The sequence below is a fragment of the Myotis nattereri genome (genome assembly GCF_964212035.1).
Source record: "Myotis nattereri genome assembly, chromosome: 5".
Classification (NCBI taxonomy): Eukaryota; Metazoa; Chordata; class Mammalia; order Chiroptera; family Vespertilionidae; genus Myotis; species Myotis nattereri.
In genome coordinates, this window is record NC_138080.1 from 4,488,262 (window position 1) to 4,506,653 (window position 18,392).

The 18,392-nt window shown below is 50.8% G+C and overlaps 1 protein-coding gene across 3 annotated transcripts in view; it reads right to left on the minus strand.

Moving 5' to 3' along the window:
• TRPC3 (transient receptor potential cation channel subfamily C member 3) overlaps nt 1-18,392 on the minus strand; it is a gene marked incomplete at its 5' end in the record, with an annotated part of 75,907 nt that overhangs the window by 16,480 nt on the left and 41,035 nt on the right. Inside the window, 7 exons of one of the 3 annotated variants that reach the window (XM_081093063.1) lie at nt 956-1,039; nt 3,183-3,230; nt 4,399-4,608; nt 5,848-6,043; nt 10,625-10,889; nt 13,695-13,928; nt 16,204-16,420. In XM_081093063.1, coding sequence (XP_080949189.1) covers nt 956-1,039; nt 3,183-3,230; nt 4,399-4,608; nt 5,848-6,043; nt 10,625-10,889; nt 13,695-13,928; nt 16,204-16,420 — 1,254 coding nt within the window. The remainder of the gene's footprint in view (nt 1-955; nt 1,040-3,182; nt 3,231-4,398; nt 4,609-5,847; nt 6,044-10,624; nt 10,890-13,694; nt 13,929-16,203; nt 16,421-18,392) is intronic. The other 2 variants (XM_081093064.1, XM_081093065.1) reach the window with 2 other exon arrangements.

Genomic DNA, 18,392 nt, shown 5'->3' on the forward strand with positions numbered 1-18,392 from the left:
GGCAAGGTAGGAACCACGGGCAACAAGCACACTGTTGGAAAATTGAGGAGGATACGGGCACTCTCAAACATTTATTCTCAGAATATAAATTTGGTCCCACCAAAATCAGCTTGATAATAGTTGAACAATTAGAATGCACTTGCTCGTTAGCCAGTGCTGCAGATCCGCACAGTTACAATGCCACGTATGCAAGGTGGCTTGCTGTGATAGCTCACAGTGGCAGAGCCACGCTTTCCACCACAGTGATAAGTGGAGTCAACCATATAGTGGAATATAATATAACCATTAAAAAGTCAGGCTTTGGCAATCCGTGTGCCAAGCAATGTTGGGATTTGCTGCTTCCAAGGAAATTGTATTAAGAGAACTATCATCATTGACTGTCATCACCACATATTATAAAACTCCTTGCTCCTCATTCTTGCCATCTTGTACACATCAGAAATCTAAAGACTGGATAATCAAAATGGAAAACGGAGAGCTACACCCTGTTGTGAGTTGGAGAATAGTGTTCAAATGTCACATCCAAGGTCAAGATGCAAAACGTATTTTAAAGTAGCGCGGACGAGACAGGAGAGCCTACGAAGCCACCCGACACACGGACCGCCCGACAGGAAAACCCGGAGAAACGAATCAGAGCCTGTTTTCCAAATACACCGTCTCTCCCTGCTTTCTCCAGCTCAAGGGACACGTGGCCTCTGCAAACTGTGGCCACACTTTGCTTTCAATATAGCAAATCACTCTCCCTCCTCAACCAACAAAATAGTAACAAAGAACTTGGACTCTGAATTATAAAATTCCCTCCATAACTGAACCTACTTTGTTCTATTCTATCCTGATAGTACATTTGGATGATCTAATTCTCCTCACTACACACACACACACACACACACACACACACACGCACGCACAGAGACGGAATTACAGACATAGAGAGATATGTCTGATGAACGCTTACCTGATAACGTGTTGGCTGATTGAGAATGCTGTTAAAACTGTGTGATTCAAAAACTCTGGAGTTAGACTGAGTGAAGAGGTTTAACTAGGAAAAAATACAATTAACCTAGTGAATTAGAATACATTCATTTGGAAATAACAAATATAATCTACTTTATTCTCCTTGCTACCGTTTCTGGAGCCAGCCCTTCTGAGGGACGTGTGGTGGAAGCTGAGTCTGAGACGTGGTTTAATACATTTCCGAAGGGAAACGTCACCGGAGCAGCGTGCTCACATCACTGGCCTGCTGGCAGCAGGAACGGGCACAGAGCTGATTAACTGAAACATTCTTTTAATAGTCGGCTCGGGCTAAGCCTTCCTGATCCTGGGGACTGTGATCACTTCATCCACATGTACCCGTGGCGCCCAGCAGGCGAAGCTGCACAGAAGCGATTCTACCTGCTCCGAGCCTGGTTTCTGCTCCGCACGCACAGATGGCATCGTTTAGCATTTTCCTAAAATATCTGCCCAAATAGCATGTCTTCCCGAGCATCTTGGCCTTCCAGGGGTCCTCAAACTATGGCCCGCGGGCCACACGCGGCCCACCGAAAACATGTATCCGGCCCGCCGGGTGTTTTTGCCGCCTCTGCCTGTCCTGCTTAGCAGCCGACTCGTCCCAGGCCCGCAGTGCGCATGTGTACAATGTCTGAGGGACAGGGAACTGGCCTCTGTTTAAAAAGTGTGAGGACCTCTGCCTTAGACTGAGTCAGGGTCACAACTTTGGAGGGAATTTGGCTAAAGAATTTAGGTTTCCTTTCCTTTCCTCTCTTTCTTTTCCAGGTTTAATTTGGGGGGGCACGGAGGGGGAGGAGGAGGAACAGGAGGCAGAGGCACACGTGGACACCGCCCACTCCTGTGTGCAGCCTCTTCCCCACGGGGTGAGCTTCACAGTCGGGGCCCACCACCCGCGGTCCATGGCATGGCTCAGGCAGGGACCCTGCGCACTACCCCGTCACCGGAGCCCGCCACCCGCGGTCCATGGCACAGCTCAGGCAGGGACCCTGCGCACTACCCCGTCACCGGAGCCCGCCACCCGCGGTCCATGGCCGGCTCAGGCAGGGACCCTGCGCACTACCCCGTCACCGGAGGGTGTGGCACGGCTCAGGCAGGGACCCTGCTCACTACCCCGTCACCGGAGCCCGCCACCCGCCATCCATGGCCGGCTCAGGCAGGGACCCTGCGCACTACCCCGTCACCGCGGTGCCAGCACAAAGCCTGGCTGGCAGGGGACCGCTCCTGTGAGCCCCGGTCAGTGCCTGGCCGCTGGCCCCGGCTGCTGTGTTACAAACGGGGTCTGGAGGCGCCTTGCTCTCTTCTACAAAAGAAAAGCAGAAACATGATTTCTCCAAATGTTCCCTAAATTCAGCGCACAGCGCATATCTATGGCTGGGAGAGTCAAACAGCTCCCGCACAATTTACAAAATAAAATCAAAATGGCAGTTTGAAGCGGGTGTGAGAGCCTGGGAGGCTGAGGGGTGGGCTCAGCCTTCCTTCTGCCTCAGCAGCCTCCCCAGGACAGCTGCTCTTCCTGCCGGCACCCCCCTTCCCCCTCGTGCAGCACAGCACGCCGGTCCTGGGCACACCCTGCCTCTCCCTCTCGGGGTCCAGGTGGCCACGTGCGCCTCAATGCCCTCTCTGCTAGCACCGTCCCTCCTCCATCATGACACCATCAGGCACCAAGTCGGTGGGTGAGCAGCTGCCTACAGAAAGACGATGCTAGGGTGTGAAGTGTAAGGGCTTGCACTCCCATCCTAGAGAGGCTTTCTTTGAAAAGAATAAAGCCTCGGGTACTAAATGCCCAGAGAAGCAAAGTCAATTTCAGCTGTAGCAGAATTTGCCCAAGATGGTGAGTAGAGATTGGCCCCTTTAAGAGAGCAGCCACCCTGCAGCTGAAGGTGCAGCTGGCGGGGAGAGGGTGGGCAGCAGCCAAGCCCAAGCACAGCTGTGAGCAGGAGGCGGACAGGTGCAGGGCCGGTGGGTGCAGCGGGCCCAATGGGTTCAGCGGGCCCGGTGGGTGCAGGGCCGGTGGGTGCAGGGCCCGGTGGGTGCAGCAGAAAGAGCGAGGCATCTGATGCCACCTTCAGTCCCACGCCTGCCCCGCTCGGCCAGCGCCGTGCCCTTGCGCACGTGAGTGGCTTTAGTGGCTTCAGCTGTCGTAGCTATGAAGTGGGGACAGCCGTCGTACCTACCTCACAGTGTTGCATGAGGGTCAGATGTACAGCAAAGCACTTTGCGAACTGCGGATGAGGAAGGGCACTGCTGTTTGTCGAGGCTGGAACTTCGTGCGTCTCGTGTCATTCCCACTAGAACTCTACAAGGTCTCCTCCTTCAGCTGCGACACTCAAGGCTCAGAGTGACGGAGCACTTCTCCCAGGGGACTCGCTCACGGGCCGTAAGCCCGGAGCTCAAACCCGGGCCCACCGCCCAGGCGCTCTTCCTGACATTAAACTGCCTCTCCGCGGGCACATACGAGCTATTACTTGAAATCATGGGATGTCGCAACCGACCACTGCCTTGCAAACGCACGGCCTGAGGAGCCCACGCCCAGGTCTAAAGGCCGAAAAGGTCACCTTCGTAAAAAAACGAGCTGCCAGGGAATTACAAGACCTGGGAAGCACCTCTGTTTCCAAAGGTGAGAAGCTAAATCGCACGCATCCGGGCCGTGGCCAGCGTCACCTGAGGACCAGGTCCAGCTCTGCTCAGAGGCCTGGATTTCCCGGAGGTGATATTGCTGCCTCGCGGCTCCCAGCTGCAGGCCGTTCTTACAATGTCAGGCCCCTCCTCCCTGCCTCGCTCACTATTATTTGCGGTTCTGCCCTATCTTCCTGTGTCCTACGCCAATTCTGACTCTGAAAGCTGCATTCATGGTAATAAACTGTTATCGTGCCACTCGAGGACACACCGTTCTTGATTATCTCTGAAAGGGGCATTGATGATTAGTACTGGAGGACGCTCTTAGGTCTGCATCGATTTTATAATATTGGAGGAAAAAGGAGTGTTTAGCCCAATAAAGGGTCTGGACAAATAAGAAGACTACGGTGGTGTTGAACATACATACAGCCATGAGGAAATGAGCAGTGAAAACTCTTTAACTTTGGAAGAACAGTTGAGAAGCATGGAACACAGGGAATCAAGTGTTCTGTTTACCTTTCACGAGTTAAAGAATTTCTCGTTTGATTTTAATCCGGTAGTTTACGTGAAATTATGACCCAAAGCAAGGCATAGATGAAGGGACCTCTTGACACATTAGGAAAGTATTCATTATTCGTCTATGAAAGACTGTGGGGTGGACAATATTTTCGACATCTTCTAAGTTCACACATAAAAATTACTGAACGCACATCAAAAGACCCGGAGGAAGACACCCCACTCCCCGAAAGGCCGCGGTGAGCGCCGGATACCTACCCTGGACTTTGAGTTCCCCAGCCCCATTTCGATGTCTTTCTGGAGCCTTCTCCTTCTGCATTTGGAAAAGTTAATGATCCGCATGATGAAATAAACAAATGACTTTGGACTAGGAACTAGACTGAAGGGTGGAGGTAATGTTTTTCCATCATCAAAATAAGATAACCAAAGTTTCGAGCGAGCAAACTTCCATTCGACATCGCTGTCGTCCTGTGTCACAAGACAGAAAAGACAGAACTCATTTCAAAAACTAGAAATTCTAGTAATTGATTCCATAGGGTGTTACAATGAACCTAAATTATGCTTTTGAAATAGGTAAGTGATTTATATACAATTGTCTGCTTATAATCCCTATTGTTCTACATAATATTCTATCACTTCCTTGATACTCATTTTTTTTCTCTTCCATATGCTTCTGTGTGTACCCGCTGAAATTTAACAAGAATTTCTGTCCCCCACTCAAGACACAAAGCAAAGCACAAGAAAAAGTCAGGGTCAAGGAAGGATGGGAAGATTATCCTCTCTCCCTGCCAATTCTGTGTATCCATCAATAGTTCCCCACTCTCTGGCCACCCTCCCTCCCGTCCAATAGGCTGTAGATACCGCATACTGCACCCCCAGGGCAAAGGGGGAAATTGCACTTTGGCGTTTATGTGTCTGCCATCTGTCCTCAAATGTCACCCGAGGCCCTCAGTGGCCTATTCCCGTTTTGTATCTCCTCTGGTCCTCAGAGCTGCCCTTGGTGATGGGTGTGACCATCCTACTGGAGAAATGATGGGGAGGAGAAACGACGAGGAGGGGGTCCAGAGCGGAGGAAGGTGGCTCACTCGGCTCACACTCGCTAGACAAGCAGGAGTGCAAAGTCCCACAGTCCTCCCACCTGGAGGACCTCGCTTCGGCTTTGATAACACTATCCTGTGTGTCTCTAACGCACACAGAGACACGCAATGGACTTAACAAACAGCAAAGCCCTAAGATCCTTAACTGAACCGGGAGACAGAGAAAACATACATGCGGCCGTGAAGAAAGGCTCCAACCAGCCCATCCAACACCAAAAGCAGACTGATCTCCAGAACACTGAAAATTCCAACTGGATAGAACATCAGCACCGTCTGCCAGATGCCTCACAACTCCCCCTCCGGGACCTTTCACAGCTGGCTGGCTAACGGGGAGCGGGCAGCCTCCCCATGCCTAGCACTTCTTCCAGCCGCTAATTTCACAACTTCTGAAACAGACCCCGAGAGTGATGATCAAGCCATGGAGCCCCACTGTGCTCCTAGAAGACGCTGGAGGCGTAGGCTGTCTGTCCTGGGGGAAAACCCAGAGGACGGGCTGGGCGCACCCCGCCTCTTCGCCTCCAGGAGCTGGGCCACCCACAGGGCACCAAGCAGATGTGCTGTGTTACCAGAACGACGGCAAGGACAGAGCCACGGGTAGGAGTCTGCTTACCTCAATTTCTTGGTACGAGCTGTTAATCATGGCAATTAACATGTTGAGCAAAACGACCACCATAGTCACATTGTAGATTCCATACAGCACGTATCCAATATTCTCGATGAACTTGTGATCATACTTGAGCACAACTGAAGTCACTTCAGACAACCCGAATATGGACCAAAACAGAGTCTTGAAGCTTTCTTCCACCCTGTCGAAAGGTTAAGGCACATACTCAGCAAGCGAACAGTTTTCCGTGTTGAAAAGTCAGAAGTAAAAACAAGTTAGGGTATAGTCCAACGTCATCATAAAGTACCATCATAAACCCCAGAATGGAAGTATCTATATATATAAAACCCTAAGCGACCGTTCAACCATTGGACCAGTTGCTATGACACATACTGACCACCAGGGGGCAGAGACACTCAACTCAGGAGCTGCCCCCTGGTGGTCAGTGCGCTCCAACAGCCGAGCAGCGACTGATGGGTGCCAGACACAATGCTCTCAGCTGGCGAGCGCGGCTGCAGTGGCGCAAGCCTCTCCTTCCTCCGCAGCAGCGCTACCGAGCAGCCACAGAGGCAGCAGGCACTGCGGGACTGGGGACCAGGGTGAGCGGGACTGGCGAGGCACCCGGCCGGCCGGGGCTTGGGCTTTTCCTGGCCGCCTGCCACTTTGGGCACTACTCCATCCCTAGGGATGTAGCCTGAATGTCAGCCTGGTCCCAGAGGGGTCCCAGATTGTGAGAGGGCATAGGCCAGGCTGAGGGACCCCACCAGGCTGAGGGCCCCAGATTCATGCACCAGGCCTCTAGCTTTACTATAATGTTTAACAGAAGTTATTCTGGGGTTTTGGTGCCGACGCCCAGCCATTCTGTAAGTTATCCAGGGAAAAGTCTCCGGAGTCATTTTGGGGAAACAAGTTCTACCACGTTGCCATTCCTGTCTCCTAGAAGGATGGATGTTTGGGGTGTGATCTTGTAGGTGGTTTAGAATCTCAATCAGGTTTTCTGACGTAGAACCAGGTAGGGATTAAAATTACATGCCCACTTCCAGAAAACTATGCACAGACATCTTCCTTGCAGCGAGGCAGTGGGGCAGGAGCACCCTGACGCCCACCCATAGGGCGGAGTAAACAGTTCTGTACATCCATAGGCGGAACGCTATGACACGGATCTATCCTCCTGCGTCTATATACAATGACATCAGCGATATATTCCTAAGTTTAAAACATAAGATGTAGCAAGTGTGAAATAGTCTGCAATTTGAATAAAAAAGAGGGGCATACAAGTGCTTATATTCTTGTTTATGCAAAAAAATCTCTGAAAGTCCCCGACAGAAACCCTTGCCCCTGGGAACTGGGGGGCACTCAGGTCCAAGGTGAGGGGTCGGGCTTCCACAGCAGACACTGCTCCCGGGAGTCGCGTCACAGGGATTAGCACCTGCTAGGAGGCATGCTTGGCTGCAAACGAAGAGGAGGCAGCAGGAGGAAAGATTCCCCTTCTTTTCCCTCAATTTAAATAATCTGCTTCCTGACTCCTGGTCCCCTGCAACAGATAGCACATCCCTCCCACCCCCCAGATGAAGGCCCCAGTTTATCCCTTAAATGGGCTTTGCCAGGTGTCATCATATGACCCAGTGTAACTGCTGGTCTGTGAGCAGCAAGAATAACCTTAAATAGTTACACATGTAGACGTCCATCACAAAGGAGAGGTGGAGGGTGAGTCCTACATGAACAACGAGCGTGTTTTCATTGCTGCAGTGCTATCCCAAAGCACACTGGGCTGCCTTTTTCCTGAGTAACAATATCCTCTTATTATGAATTCTGTGTTTCATTTGGACCATAGCATTTGTATTCCTCTGTACAACTTGCTCTGGGAAACTGCGCAAATACCAATATGGAGGTGAATAAAATTCTTTCTTATTACCTTAAAAAAAAAGTGAGGCCTTTTTCCAAAGAAAGATTTATGAGAACTTTTTAAAATTTCTTAGATTCTAAATAACAATTCTATAGATTCATAGGTTTTAGTACTAGTTTATTTATTCAACCAATATTGCTGGAGCACCTATTATGTTCTGGAAGTTGTGCTGGGCCCTGGGGGGAGGGGGCAGAATAAAAATCCTGTTCCTACAGAGTTACTCTCTGTTATAGAATACTAGAGGCCCGGTGCACGAAATCTGTGCACTCGGGTGGGGGCGGGGGGCGTCCCTCAGCCTGGCCTGTGCCCTCTTGCAGTCAGGAGCCCTCGGGGAATGTCCAACTGCAGTCGGACATCCTTAGCGCTGTTGTGGAGGCGGGAGAGGCTCTGGCCACCATCACTGTGCTCACCAGCCGTGAGCCTGGCTTCTGGCTGAGCAGTGCTCCCCCTGTGGGAGCGCACTGTCCACCAGGGGTGCAGCTCCTGCATTGATCATCTGCCCCCTGGTGGTCAGTGAACGTCATAGTGACCAGTTGTTCTGCCTTTCGGTCGATTTCCATATTAGCCTTTTATTATATAGGATTTGACCGTGTGCTGTCATAGCGCGCCTGCTAGGAGACAGAAAACTACAGCCTCCTTGTTCCTGCCATTAATTTTGTGGCATCAAGGAATTCCCACCTTCTTCCTCTTGCTCCTTGCGAGCCTCTCCCTCCCCATTCATTCTCTCTGACTCTGTGTGAATCTAGCTCAGCTGTGGGCAAACTATGGCCCGCGGGCCGGATCCGGCCCATTTGAAATGAATAAAACTAAAAAAAAAAAAAAGACCGTGCCCTTGTATGTAATGATGTTTACTTTGAATTTATATTAGTTCACACAAACACTCCATCCATGCTTTTGTTCCGGCCCTCCGGTCCAGTTTAAGAACCCATTGTGGCCCTCGAGTCAAAAAGTTTGCCCACCCCTGGGCTAGCTGGTGGGGAGGGGACAGGGAAACGAGAGGGCGCTGGCGGGTCCTAGCTCCCACTGTGGCGAGAGGCTTTCTATAAATTCCCTACGTAACCTGCACGACGACCTGCCTTGAGCCTTTTTGTGTTTATTTTCAAAATAAGGAAACTAACACAGGGACATGTTAACTTGGCCAGAGACCACAGCTTCAGGCCAGCAGGCCAGCAGGCCACACTGGCAGCCGGTCCGTCTGGTTTCCAAGCCGCGTTCTCCCACGGTGCTCAGGTGCCCGCCCTCAACAGCCAAGGAGAAAACCTCAGGGCCAAAGCGCCTTCTGAGCTCCAGTTCCCTGTGCACCTCCCACTGGGTTCAGACAGAGATTTTCTTCATTGAAAGCAAGCGCTTCAGGTCTCGTCCACCCCTGAGACCTGCTCTATATTAATAATTTGAAAGAATTCATTTCTGAACAACGTGATGCCTGGCAGGGCGTGAGGTTCCGTCTTTGTCTATAGGGAACATGCTGTCTAGCTGGTGTCAGTGGGACATGGCAGGACACAAAGGGAGGTGGAGGGCATGACCTCTCCACTGCAAGGCCGCAGTACAGAGGGAGAGCCACCCCCACGACAGACAAAGCACGATGGGTGACTGCTGGGAACCAAGATCAACAGTAATTAATATAAATGAGAAAAGTCCGGACAGAAGGCTGAATTTGGGCTCTTTGATATTCACAGGGTGAATATTTGCATTTTATTACCTACTGCTGACTCAATGGCCTAAAGCAAACTCCCCCAACCTGATCATCTTACTGTTTACTAAACATTACCCTAGAGGGAGGGCCATGAGTCTCACAGCCTGGATGTCTCCATGCTGACAGAACTTAAGAGGACAAAGACTAAGGGAGCTCAATCCAGGAAGACTTCCTGGGAGAGGTGAGTCTGCACTGCGGAAACCAGTCTGACCAGAGGAAGGGCACGCTATTACCGTTCTCGTGGGCTGTACACATTGAGCGATAATTTCGCTTGCTTGACCCCCTCTACTTTTTTGAAATAACAGTGATGGCTACAAAACGATGAAACTAAATTTAATGTCATACATAATGTAAGAGACATCCAGTATTAAAATTTTACTACTCAACTCTCTCCAAATAGCCCATTTTGTCTCGGATTTTTCCGAATTCTGACTCATCCTGTGGTCACCTGCTCACTGAGCTCAAAGGGAGGAATGTGCAGAGCAACGTCATCACACAGGCACTGTTTCCCATGGATTTATTCCTTCTCTTAAAAACATCGTTATTACAAACACCAGAAGTTTTCCTTTGCTTCGTCTAGACCAGTGGTTCTCAACCTTCCTAATGCCGCGACCCTTTAATACAGTTCCTCATGTTGTGGTGACCCCCAACCATAACATTATTTTCATTGCTACTTCATAACTGTAATTTTGCTACTGTTATGAATTGTAATGTAAACATCTGATGTGCAGGATGTATTTTCATTGTTACAAATTGAACATAATTAAAGCACAGTGATTCATCAAAAAAACAATATGTGGCCGAAGCCGGTTTGGCTCAGTGGATAGAGCGTCGGCCTGCGGACTGAAAGGTCCCAGGTTCGATTCCGGTCAAGGGCATGTACCTGGGTTGCGGGCATATCCCCAGTAGGAGATGTGCAGGAGGCAGCTGATCGATGTTTCTCTCTCATCGATGTCTCTAACTCTCTATCTCTCTCCCTTCTTCTCTGTAAAAAATCAATAAAATATATTTTAAAAAAAACAACAATATGTAATTGTATATGTGTTTTCCGATGGTCTTAGGCGACCCCTGTGAAAGGGTCGTTCAACCCCCAAAGGGGTCGCGACCCACAGGTTGAGAACCGGTGGGCTAGACGATTTAGAATTTCTCCTCATCGTGCCATGTCTGCAGGACATCTTACTCACGTGGTAAAAGCAGCGTTTACTTTAGCCCCAAGGTAGTAAGAGTACAGGATGAACATGCCGATCATAAAGGCGAGGAACACCATGATGAAGAGGACCATGAACTTGAAGATGTCCTTCACGGTCCTGCCCAGGGAGATCTGCAAGGGGCCGAAGCTCTCGTTGGCCGGGAGGATGTAGGCGATGCGGGAGAAGCTGAGCACCACGGCGATGGCGTAGAGCCCTTCCGATATGATCTGAGGGTCGGAGGGGAGCCACTTATCTCTGGCTGGAAACAGAGAGGGAGGTTAAAACGGGCCTTTCCATTCATGGCTAACTATGCAAAGCCGAGGCCTCCAATAAGATCTACCTTGTAGGTAGGTGGTTCATGTCTCCGTCGAAACTCTTCCAGATTTAATGAACTGTCTGGGCTCTATTTGATGTGTTAAAGCAGAAACTGGAGAGTTCCTTAGGAAGGCACATGAGCATTTCTTTAATTTTTTTTTTAATATATTTTATTGATTTTTACAGAGAGGAAGGGAGAGAGATAGAGAGTTAGAAACATCGATGAGAGAGAAACATCGATCAGCTGCCTCCTGTACATCTCCCACTGGGGATGTGCCCGCAACCCAGGTACATGCCCTTGACCGGAATCGAACCTGGGACCTTTCAGTCCGCAGGCCGACGCTCTATCCACTGAGCCAAACCGGTTTCGGCAAGCATTTCTTTAATTATTGTCAGCTGAGCCCAGTGGCGTTGGCAGAGCCACATCCTGGAAACACACTTTGCCAGAGGCAGGTATGTTGTCAGCCTGACTCTTTAGCTCAGGTGCCAGGGGGTGGGGTTCATTATTTAAGTTCAGCCAGGCACCAGGAACGGACACAATTATCCGGGCTCAGCCAGGAGTGAGGATTACAAAGAAGCCACAAGAATGAAAAATTACAGCTTGATCTTTAACCATGATTGTAGCTGATCTTTAACCATGATTTCTCACAATTTCCTTTGTTTTAAACTCTAGTAAAAGTTCCTGGAATCATGCTGTATAAAATAAATGCGCTGCACCGGCTCTGGGTCACTGACTCTCCATCAGAGGGCAGCGTCCCACCCGGTCCCAGCTTTCCCCTCTGTCTCCGCGCCTGTCTCTTTCATTCTCTCAATCCCCCGTCGCCCCTACCCAGAACTCATGTCCGCTCTCTAGCCGCACTGGCCGCAATCCAAGAGAGAAATAATTCTAAGAAACGCATGAATCCTACACTCAAGCGAGTTATTCCCGTGGAGAGAACACTGTGGAGGGACTCAGCTGACTTCGCATCGAGCAGAAACAGAATTAAGTGCGAAGGATGAAGGGGGTTCAAGGCTTCATGAGACACAGGCGGTCAGGATGACGAAGCGACAGGCCTGACCGATGTCCTCCCAGTTACCAGGTTTATCGGCCAACAAGTCTGTCAGCCTATAAACTCGGGGCACAGAGCTTCTGTATACCGTGGGCGTTAGTTCATCTCGCAGTTAACGAAGTAAAACGTCGTAATAAGAGACCTGAGAATGTCCTGGATCACAGTGGTACTGTCGACGCGGTATCAGAGCAAGATACTGTGTTCCTGGAAAACGAAAACTGCTACTGAGCCACAGAGTCTAACGAGGCCCCCAGCACCCTTCCAAGGTCACTTCTCAAGGTCACAGCAGACTACTTCCCTGGAAGGCCGATGAAGTGCGATGCGGCTGATTGTGTGTGAACTGGGCCGTTCCCAGAAGGAGGCAGGCATCACACACATTTGCAACAACAATAAAAATGGCCTTTTATTGAATGTTTACTACGCACCAGGCACTGAGATTTCAACAGCCCCACAGACCTGGTGTTACTATTACCCTCCTTTCCGAGATGCAGACACCAAGGCATGGAAAGGTGAAAAACTTGATCAAGCCCTGACCAGTTTGGCTCAGTGGCTAGAGCATCGGCCTGCGGACTGAAGAGTCCCAGGTTCGATTCTGGTCAAGGGCATGTACCTTGGTTGCGGGCACATCCCCAATAGGGAGTGTGCAGGAGGCAGCTGATCAATGTTTCTAACTCTATCCCTCTCCCTTCCTCTCTGTATAAAATCAATAAAATATATATTTTTTTAAAAAAACTTGATCAAAATCACACACGTAATAGGCAGTGTGGTCTGAATTCACAAATCTCCCCTCAGATGACAGCCACTAACGACACATGAATACAGGTAAAGAAATGGGTGATTGTGAACTGAAGTATGTATTACACAAAAATACCACCAAGTTAATTACAAATGGTGATCATTTGTTTCTTTGATCTGGTCTCCCTGGTACAGAAACCTCCATGTCACTTACAGGCTACACTTCACGTCGGAACACGCGTGAACTCTGTGCCTGAGTTTCCTTAGCTGTAAAACGAAGGCGGGACCGTAATTCCTAAAGACTTTTCCAGATTTGAGATTTTGCAAGGATGGGAACATCTGCTCGTTGCGGGCGCCTGATCCCGCCTCAGGGGGAGGGAGGCTGCGGTTCCCTAAGGTGGCTCACGCTGGGAGGGCAGGCGTCGGGTCCTCGCGCGCTGGGCGTCGGCCGGCCGCGCTGCTCTGTGACACAGGCGTGTGGCACCACCGCTCCCCGTGCCATCGGGAGGAGGGCACGGCCTCCTCTCCGAGACTCTGCGGTTCTCAGAGCCTGTGACCTGGTGGCCACTCTGTGCAGCTCACCTGTACAGGTGAGTCCTCAGAGACATGCTCTCAGGGACTCCTCTCCCACACCCATCACTTTCTCCAGCTAGTCCCCCTCGTCAAACAGGCTCATGTCCTCAGAGGCCCTGAGGGCAAACTGTGTTCTTAGGCTTAAAGGTAATTTTTCTCCCTCCTGCAGCACCTTCTTATTACAGATCTGAAGACCAAGGCACAGGGAAGCAAATGACTTGAACACAGTCACCCAGCCCTGGAGCGTCAGCCTGGACCGGAACCCGGCTCTGAAGCTCATGCTGTCTCCAACGTCCAGGACCGCTCAACTCACCTCTTCCATACACATCCCCTTCCGAAAGGCGGTTCCCGGCGCCTCCGGAAGCACGAGGACCCTGCAGCGAGGGACTCACCGTAAGTGAAATACTGTATCTCCGGGGGCAGAGTGACTTCGCTGAGGTCGCTCTCTTGGACGTAGCTGTCCACATACTGCTGCGCTTTCGTCGCCTGGAGGAAAGCCAGGAACCTGGCCGTGAACGCGGCGATGAAGATGGACAGCATCCCGAAGTCCAGCACGTTCCAGAGCTGCACGATGTACTCCCTCGGGCCTTCCAGCCAGAGCTCCTTGCACTCGGACCACATCATCCCTGCCAGGACACACCGGGGACCGTGAGGCTTGGTGGCTCAGCCTGAGCCGCTCCTGTCGGGCCCACCATCAGCCCCATCTCTACATCGACCCATCTGCAAAGCACCATGCTGGGGACCACGAAGCAGATGCCTGGCTCACTGGGCAGAGGTGATGGAGGAAGGTCCCACAGGATGACTCCCTCCCCCAAGTTAGAATCTGGTGAAACACACCTCCACCCACAGGCCCAGCAACGCTGCCCCTCAGACAGAGGGGCGGGGCCGGCAGGAGGAAACACACCAGGAAGGCTCTGCAAGTCACCGGATTTCACCCCAGGAGGATTCTGGAGGAGGAAGAATCCTATATAATAAAAGCCTAATATGCAAATCAACCGAACGGCGGAATGACTGGTGGGGTGGGGGGCGGGGCTGGCGATCGGGCAGCACCAGGCCAGCCAAGGCGGGTGCCAGCAGGCAGAGGGAGGGGACGGCAATCAGGGGGCGGCAGTGACCGGCAGTGGTGACGGCGGGCAATAGGAGCCAGGGCCAGCTGCTCGCCTGCCGGCGCTGTCCCCCAATTGTCCGACTGCGGGGAGCGGGCCTAAGCTGTCAGTCAGACAGTCCCCCAAGGGCTCCTGGGAATGTGAGAGGGTGCAGGCCAGGCTGAGGGACCACTTCCCCGCCACCCCCCTCCCCCCCCCCCCAGTGCATGAATTTTCGTGCACCGGGCCTCTAATTCATCTTTATAAAATGACATTGGTTCATTATCAAGCCCTAGCGATTAGGGGAGAAAGAGCCCCCACATGAGCATCGTACTGTAGACTTTTAACAAGAACAGCTCCTCCCCCCCACCACCTGCCGTAGCCGGTTTGACTCGGTGGAAAGAGTGTTGGCCTGCGAACTGACGAGCCCCAGGTTCAATGCTGGTGTAGGGCATGGACCTCGGTTGCAGGCTTGATCCCTGGTCCTGGTCTAGGTGTGCGTGAAGGCAACCAATCGTTGGAAAAATATCCTCAGGTGAGGATTAACAAAAGGACAGCCTCCCCATCATGCCTCCCTCACTCCCTACCCCTCCTCCTTCCAGCTCCACGCTGGGGAGGGGAGGTGTCGCTGGGGAAAAAAGCTCTTCAGCAGGGAAGCCTGGAGGCTATGAAGAAACTAAAGGCAGAAAAGGCCGCCCTCGGAGAAGAGGACACACTACTCCTCGTCTTGACTATAAGGGGAAACTACTGTGGAGTTTTTACAGGAAAGTCAGTGGCTCAAAATAAAATGTGTAAAAGAACTACTTGTCCCAGATCGAGGCCACAGGAGTGAATGAGAGGGAGGAAGCGACCTCTTAAATCAGGAACTGAGAAGACACCAAGAAACTTGCTGGGGGAAAGAGAGCGGGCACATGAAAAGGACTTTGGATTAGCGATCAATAAACTGGCTCCAACCTCCGTTGTTTCTCGCGTTGCCTAAGGTTTTTGCTCTAACACAGCTAGCTATCCACAAGGGCCACTGTGAGACAAGTAACTGCACTCTGAAAATGGACTCTCCTATCAGCTCTGAGACGGAAATGATATCCATGTTCTTCAGCATCAGCTAATAGCCACCGGAGGGGGGGTGGGGGGGGTTACACCACAAGAATTTCAGTGAAATATTGGATCATCACAGTGAGTCACATTAAAAAAAACTTCCATTTTACTCAATAATTGAAGTTAGATTTCAGGAACAGAGTATATTAATATTTTTATGTTACTCACAAAAATTTTAAATTTAGAATTAGGATACCTGGTGGCATTATCAAGCTGTCAAATTATTGGATGATTTTGCTATTCTGCTAATCTAACAATGGTGATACTGCCACCGTATATGTAAAATAACATTTTAAATAGCAGATGACATTGGGATGGTGAACACGCAACACAATACACAGATGACTTGTTATAGAATTGTATACCTGAAACCTGTATCATTTTATTAACCAATGTCACCCCAATGAATTTAGTAAAAAAAAAGAAAGATAATGATGATCATTATGTAGATATTGGTTTTTGTTTGTTGGTTGGTTAATCCTCACCTGAGGATATTTTTTCCTTTTCCTTTTTTTTTTTTTAGAGAAAGTGGAAGGGAGGGAGGGGAAGAGCCAGAGAGAGAAACATCCATGTGAGAGAAGCACATTGATTGGTTGCCTCCTGCACATGCCCTGGACCAGGATTCGAACCTGAGACCCTTCGCTGCTTAGGCGGGTGCTCTAACCACCGGGCTAGACATTGTTTTTGATAGAAATCAGAGCCCTTAAAATCCAAGGCTTACCAAGGACCCAAACCATTATTAGCATCTCGGTCCACGTGAACTGGGTGGTCTTGACCCTGAAGATCTGCTTGGGGTAGTCGAGGACCGTGACGTTGGGCAGCGTGCTGACGCCTTCGAACCTGTCCGAGGCGTTGAACACCAGCAGGCCCAGGAAGAGGATGAAGGAGGCTGCGTGCGCCACGAACTTCATGAAGGGGCTGCGCAGGGCCTTGCCCAGCTGCGGGGAAATAAAAATAAATACAAGCAAACTGACTTCTGCAGATCTGGCTCCTCCTTATGAAAATGACTCTACAGGATAAAAAAAACAACAACAACCAACAGACGAAATGAGAACACTTTCAAAGCTTTGCTTCTGCGTCCGACAAGCTGTCCGTTATAAAAAGGACTCCTTTTCGGGGACGCCTCCTCCAAAAAATAACTTAGAAGTCTTCACACTTCGCTGTTTCTAAATATCACATTTGTCTCAGGACAGACCCCAGTCGCAGGCGCATTTCTGAAGTCACAGGGCGTGCCCTGGCGATTCTCGTTTCTGCACGGAAAGACTATGCAGCGTCAGGGCTCTCAGAGGCCGGGAAAAGCAGGCCCAAGTTTGGAGTGGGTAAGCCTTTACTGCGGTACCGTTGAAAGGTTGTGATAAATTCGTAGACTCGTTCATTTACAACTGAAATGTTATGACGTATCTGTCGCACATTAATAACACTTGGAAGATTAAAAAGTCTTACTACTGCAGAAGTAAAGTTTAGTCCTCTTTTCTAAATGTCCCGAAATCAAGCTGTGCTCCGTGTGATAAAAAAAAAAAGCAAAAAAACCCGTTATAATCGGGATAAATGTTGTATCTGTTTCTATCCCAATTAGAAGAGGGAGATACACAATGATTAACCCTCTACGTGGGTTAATTTAACTGAAAGTCACCCATCCCTGAGTTTGGAAAATCATATAAATAGTACAAGAGCACCTTTTATAACTTTCATTTAGAACTACTTTAAGGTCGCTCCTTTCAAACCCCATGTGACAGGATGTCCTGGGAAGCCCCATGTTCTGGGAGAAATGAAAACAACTCCCCGTGTCCCCAGGGCCTCCGCGGTCGGCGGACAGGGAACACTCGGTAGGTTTAGCAGAGAAGCTCTCCATCCTTCACGCTCAAACCCTGCGTTCCAACTCAGTCTGTGGCCGCAGGAAGCCCCGAAGTTCACATTTAAAGGACTGCAACCTCCAACCGATGTTCTCGTACATCCATGGCCTTAACTTGATGTCAACAACCAACCAAGAACTGGCCAGCGCTGCTGGGGCCGACCACAAAGGCACGCAGACCCCTGTTTCCTGCAGGGAAATGGACACGACTCACACATCACTGTGCTGCTGGGCGGCTGTGCTTTGGGGGTGGGCAGGTGAGGGGGGCACAGCTCCTTTCCTTGGGCGTAGCCAAGCCTCCAAAAGTTTGGTCTTTAAAAACTTCAAATAACATGAAAGGGAAGCCGCAGGCCTGCACTGCAGATGGGGTGTGTGCAGAGAATTCTTGCCAGGCTGTCCTGTCACCATCAGGTGATGGTAGGGGGCAGGTATACATGCGGGTAGGAACCACTCCGTCCCCTCCCCGCCCTCCCCACTGAATGGCGTTCCCCCGCGGGGAGCTGGGCTTCCATGAGTGAAGAGGAAAGGGGGAGTGGACTGCGGGCGCCCACTCGGACCTGAAGCAAGTTCCCACGATCGAGCCGCCCTGAGGGACAAACACGTATGAACCTGAGCTCCCGCTCCTTTGCCCCAGAAAGGGAAGCTATTTGGGTGGGATGTGACTTTCGCTTTAAGGCATGCTCTCTCACAGTATTTATAGTTTTCAGTCTTAAGCGCTCGTGCATTTGAGGGATCGTAAGAGACTTTTCCGTGATACAGAACCAAGGAACTCAGTCGAGCCACCGAAACGGATCAAAATGACAAACTTTCTGCCCTGAATCGCGCGGGCAGCTCCAGCATGATGAGGTGGATGGATACCCGCCCCTTCCCCCCCCCCCCCCCGCCACCGCCCCCCCCCCCCCCCCCCCCCCCGCCCCTCTCGCGCATAAAGGTGCCGCAGAGCAGGACTCTGCCGGGAGGCCGCTGAGCCAAACAGATGACGGATTTCCAGGGTCGCTCGTCAGTGGCCTTGACTCATTCTGCCTGAAACTGCCTCTGATTTAAACAAAACCAGATTT